The 6000-nt window shown below is 38.5% G+C and overlaps 1 protein-coding gene across 1 annotated transcript in view; it reads left to right on the forward strand.

Annotated features, from left to right (window-relative positions):
- Positions 1 to 5534, forward strand: part of LOC124619265 (aldehyde dehydrogenase, mitochondrial) — a 143364-nt gene extending 137830 nt beyond the window's left edge. Inside the window, exons 10-12 of the mRNA XM_047145535.1 lie at positions 3590 to 3747; positions 5139 to 5213; positions 5300 to 5534. Coding sequence (XP_047001491.1) covers positions 3590 to 3747; positions 5139 to 5213; positions 5300 to 5369 — 303 coding nt within the window. The 3' untranslated portion in view covers positions 5370 to 5534. The remainder of the gene's footprint in view (positions 1 to 3589; positions 3748 to 5138; positions 5214 to 5299) is intronic.
- The last annotated feature ends 466 nt before the right edge of the window (positions 5535 to 6000 follow it).

A 6000-nucleotide genomic window follows, 5' to 3' on the forward strand; every position in this document is an offset into this window, starting at 1 on the left:
TCAAATGTAGCAGCATTTCAATGTACTACGAAAATCCGACTGGCAAGACTGTTTGGGATGTTTGTCAATATGGCCAACTCTACGTTCTGAATTTTTTCCTACCTGTGAGAAGAGATGGTTGCTAATAGGAACTTCTATGAATTGTGAATCACATGCAGTATTCTCTTCACCATAAGAATAATAAGAATATAAACATTTTGCCATGTATTGTTATGTGTTTGCTGCTCTCTCATTTAAATCCTGTCTGCCTAATAAACTACGAAACTAGAGTGAGACAACAGCAAACGCGGAAGAATATACATATCATGTCATGCTTATATTCATATTATTCTTATGCCTAATAGTGATACAGTCAGAAATGAAGCACAGCAATTGACTAGATTTTTAAATCTAAGATGACTCTAATTTCTGTGCAGAATGTAATGTACTAAAGAGGCGTCTGCAAAGATTTTCAAACGGAGAAAATTTTTCGCTAAACTCTCGTTCAGAACATCTTCTATCATACGCAGTGTATTATTTGGTTCTTGTTGATAATTAGCAGCAGTGTAAGTCTCTTGCCATTGTTTCGCTAATAAGACGATTCCTCTCTTTTTTTTTTTTTTTTTTTTTAATTGTAAGCGGCGGTAGTGCGCACAAAAGCAAGCCATGCCGCGAGCCGCGACAGGCCGTAAACACGCACTATCAGAATGCGACAAACAATGCATGACACAGTACAGTAATGCATTTTCAGCTTAGAGTGATATAAACATCTATAACAAAGAAAACGGCACTTATCAGATCAAAGAAAAGTAAGCAATCAATTCAAACCAGACGAAGCAAGTGAAAAAGGAAGGGTACCTGTACAAATACGGATGGAGCACCTGACGCATAGCAATGGCTACCTGGTAAAGCTTAACTACTAAGGTTACGACTCGAACCAAACTACTGTAGCTGTATCGTCATTCATTCGACCTAAATTGTGTCTCATATTACAATGGACCAACTTCGTTTCGATTTGGAGATGCGGCCTAAAACTTTTCTCTCCCCTTGAATTTCGAGTCTCAAATTTCAGGTGCGGCTTAGATTCGGGAAAATTTTTTTTCCTTGATTTTGAGTCTCATTTTTCAGGTGTGGCTTAGATTCGAGTGTGGCTTAGATTCGAGTAAATACGGTATATCCTAACCCTGACAGGTGAGCGGAAGTGGAAACAGTCTCTTCTTCCTCCACCCTATCACCCCCTCCCAATTCATGTCCCCAAATCACCTTCAGCCTGTATTGCTCCCCACTGGCTCCTACAATTGTGCATCACATGCTTAGCTCTTATACCTGCCAACCTACCCTCCTACATTCCTAGTCAGCAAATCAGCTGCCTCTCTGGGTCTCTAGCCACCCTCCCCACTCAACCTGATGCTACCCCATCACAACCAGGCCACCTGCCAAAATGTGAGTGTGGATGTGTTTGTGTATGCATGCATATTTTACTTTAGTTTGTAAAAAGATTACTCAGAAAGCTAGCAATTTTTATTTCTTTCTGTGTGCACCTATTGTCAACTCAATCCTTCTGTTTTTCAATGGGTGGTCTCCTTTAACCCGAAAGTATTTACATTCTACCAGAACTTTTGTACAAAATCTGTATGTTGTATTTTAGACGGAAGGTCATTTACATATATGAGAAACAATAGTTGATCGAAGATTGAACCAAAGCCCAAAGCTCAGTTCTTCCCTGTCAGAAGAATCTCCCCTCCTTACATTGCTTGAATTAATAATAAGTGTAACTTCCTGCATTCATTTTGCTGGATATTTAATTATCTACTGGTTTGCTATTCCATAAAACCTCAATTTATCGTGATTCACCAGTCAGATGCCTTCTATAGGTCACAGAAAATATCAGTCGATGTTATTTTGTTATTCAATGCTTGTAAAACTTGTTGAGTGAATGTGTAAAGAGCATTCTCAAGTAGAGAGACTTTTATGAAATCCAAACTGTGATTTGCTGAGGATATTATTGTTGCTCAGGTGACATACTATTCTAGAATACATCACCACAAAAATTTTGGAAAATATCAGTAGTGAAACAGGTCAGTAGTTATTGATACCTCACCTATCACTTTCCTTATAAAAGTGTTTAAAAATGTCATATTTCTATCTCTCTGGAAAAATGCCCTGAGTTAGTGATGCATGACATACTGAGGGTATAGAAGTCATGGGATAGTGATATGCACATGTACAGGTGGCAGTGAGCTGTTCTTTGTACTCAGGTGATTCGTGTGAAAAGGTTTCCAACATGACAATGACCACACAACAGGAAGTAACAGACTCTGAACAGGGAATAGTAGTAAGATCTAGACACAGGGACATCCCAGAAATCACAGGGAATTCAATATTCCGAGATCAGTAGTGTCAGGAGTGTACTGGGAGTACCAAATGTCAGGCATTACCTCTTACCACGGAGTGGCTGACAGTCTTCACTTACTGCCCAAGAGCAGCAGCATTTACATAGAGCTGTCAGTCCTGATGACAGAAATCAGGGTGGGATGTATGATGAACATATTAGTTAAAACAGCGCAACAAAATTTAGCATTAATGGGCTATTGCAGTAGATGACAGATAAGAGTGCCTTTGCTAACAGCTTGATGTCACATGCAGTGCCTCTCCTGGGCTCATGAGTGTATCAGTTGCACTCTTGACAACTGGAAAACCATAGTCTGGTTAGACGAGCCCAATTTCAGTTGGTAAGAGCTGATGGTAGTGTTTGATTGTGGTACAGACACCATGAAGCCATGGACTCAAGTTGTCAGTCAGGCACTGTGTAAGCTGGTGGTGGCTCCATAACAGTAAGGGCTGTGTTGGTGTGGAATGGACTAGGTCCTCTGGTCCAACTGAACTGATCATTGACTGGAAATGGTTATGTTCAGCTACTTGGTGACCATTTGCAGCCATTCGTGGACATTGTTTCCAAACAGTGATGGAATTTTTATGGTTGACAGTGAGTCATGTTACCAGCCACAATTGTTCATGATTGCTTTGAAGAACATTCTGGACAGTTGGAGTGAATGATTGGCCAAGCAGATCACCTGACATGAATCCCATCAAACATTTATGCAACATGTTTGAGAGGTCAATTCGAGCACAAAATCCTGCCCTGGCAACACTTTCACAGTTATGGATGACTGTAGAGGCAGTGTGGCTCAGTATCTCTGCAGAGGACTTCCAACGATTTGTTGAGTCCATGCCATGTTGCTGCACTACGCTGGGCAAAAGGTGGTCTGACACAATAGAGCTATCCCATGACTTTTCACCTCGGTGTATTTTATTATGGGAACTCCACCAAATCCAGATGAGCTTATATTTTTGAGAGGATATGTGATTTTCTTAATTTCAGAAGAAATTTGAGTATCTTCGTAATCACATTATTTTCTTTGCCTAAAACTGACATAAAAATCTTGACTCTGGCATGTACTTAGTTTCAACACACATCCTAGTTTTAATGTCAGGGATGTGTCTCTGACATCACAACAGTATTATTGTCATCTGTCACTGAACACAGCTGTTTATGAGACTGTACATGATTTTGCAATCATTATTATAAAAATAGCGTTAAATGTTTCAGATATTTGGTCCAGTCCAATGTATTATAAAATTCAAAACTCTAGAAGAAGCAATCGAGAGAGCTAACAACACAACTTATGGATTGGCAGCTGGAATAATCACAAAGGACATAAATAAAGCTCTTGTGTTTGCACATGCTGTAGAAGCTGGTTCTGTATGGTAAAGTATCCTCTCATGCTATGCTTAATATACTTATGGGCTAAATTTTATTATACACCTGTCACTGACATCACAAAATAAGTCATATCAGTTCACATAAATTGCTTTATCAAAGGTGGGAAGCTTCCCTACAATTATTGGGGGACAATTGTTGTGGGTGGTTACATTTTGGTGTCGATGGATGTGTGTGCAGTATGATTGGTACTTCCAAAGCTAGCGAAAAGCTATTGTATGTAAGAGCCATTCGTCAGTCAGCTGCGAGTGAATCGCTATGTATCTTCATGTTTGTTTATTGTTTCCATCCTGCAATTTTCATCATTGGAATATGACCTTAGGAAAATCTTTTCCAAGTGTGTGTTGCTGCTAAGTTGGACTGTTCTTGAAATAAAAGCAAGGAACGGTAGCTTATTGACGATTAGTTGTTTTTTTTTTTATCACATGCTGGATCATATTTTACTTCTTCTTTATTAGTTGGACAAACTGTCTTCATATACTTTAGGTATTGTAGAGTTTCCAAGTTTCTCTCATAATATTTTACTAGCATTTTCTGACTTTGATTAGAACCTTTTACATTCTAGTGTCAAAATGATCTCATATCCATACCCATGTTTACTTAGGTGATTTTTTTTTCATTTTTAATAATTGATCTCCATACTGAAATATTGTTAAGATTGCAGGCTCTGTTAGTTCACTCAAATTTCTACGTCCAGAAGAATCACTCTTCTCAAGTCCTCGTTTCTGCAAGCCCAAGTATGTTTGTGAATAGATGCTGCATCTCATTACTAAGTAGCCCCAATACAAAGTTTACTATCAGTTACAAATTAGCTTATACTGGGCTAATTCTTTATTTCTCTGATTCAGTAGCTCTTCCACAAACATGCTGCACTCTCGTGTAAATCCTATGAAACCATTGGTATGTGCCCTGACATAATAAATTCCCTATGATGTCATAATGCTGATCGCCAGATGCTAAAATCTGGGGGAAACCAGAACAGGTTTCTAGCAAAATTCTCTTCTTGGCAAAGGCCAGGTTTGTTCACAGTGCCACGGTTTGTTTATTTAATTGCTTTTTTACCTCATGTCAGCATTTGGGGAGTGTGATCTTAAACCAGTGAGCACCTCTTCTCTTGCTCTTTGTTCCAAAATAAACTGTAGGACCAGAAGATTTACAGGCTTGATTTTGTGTTTGATCCAAGACTATTAATTGATATGGGGAGCAGTTGCTTCCCCACTGCCCCCTACCCAACCATCCACCAAATAAGTTACAATGTCCTATAGTAATGAAACAATTATCGCAAGTTAGTTATGTAAATACTCTCGAAATACAGAATGTAGAACAAATGGACCATGCAAAGGCTTGATTTTAATCACCTGTTTTGTTTTAATTGCAGGATAAACTGTTATGATGCTGTAACATCACAGGCACCATTTGGAGGATTCAAACAGTCAGGCTATGGCAGAGAACTGTGAGTACATTTGCAGATCAGATAAAGATTGAGTATTCAGATATCCTGTTTGCAATTAGGTGGCTCATTCTGTTTTCTCTTTTCAGGGGAGAAGATGCTCTGAAAGAATATACAGAAGTAAAAACAGTTTCTGTTAAGCTGCCAGTAAAAAACTAAGCTAACATACAACAGAGATTTAAAGCTGATTCTTGATGTGATGTGTAATCCCTAAAATACCAGTGATAAGACTTAAGCAAGAGATGTTTTTGAAGATTCACATGTTTTGATAAATAATGCCTGGATGTAATACAAAAATTATTAAAACTTGCCCTATATAGCGCAGACAATTTATTTCTTACAACTTAGTCAACTTTTGTAGAACACTTATATCCAGTCCTGAAAAGAGTTTGGGTCATTTACTGAATACAAGTTGCTGACTGGCAAAATCCAGATGTGTTTATGAAGACCTATCACTACTCACCCAATAGAAGAGCTATTAACAGTGGACAGGCATGCAAAATGTCAATAAAATTGCTTTAGATTTTGGATTGGAGCTTCAAGAGAAAGAAAAACCCTGCTCGTACATTTAAAAAGAGGTAATAACTGTTTTCTGTAAAGATACACAGTTAGTCTTTTGGTGTACATACTAAACATGCCCCTCCCTTAACAAATACATTGATGAGCCAAAACATTATGACTACCTGAATGAGATTTTCACTCTGCAGTGGAGCGTGCGCTCATATGAAACTTCCTGGCAGATTAAAAGTGTGTGCCAGACCGAGAGTCGAACTCGGGATCTTTGCCTTTC

Source organism: Schistocerca americana, chromosome 1 (assembly GCF_021461395.2).
Source record: "Schistocerca americana isolate TAMUIC-IGC-003095 chromosome 1, iqSchAmer2.1, whole genome shotgun sequence".
Classification (NCBI taxonomy): Eukaryota; Metazoa; Arthropoda; class Insecta; order Orthoptera; family Acrididae; genus Schistocerca; species Schistocerca americana.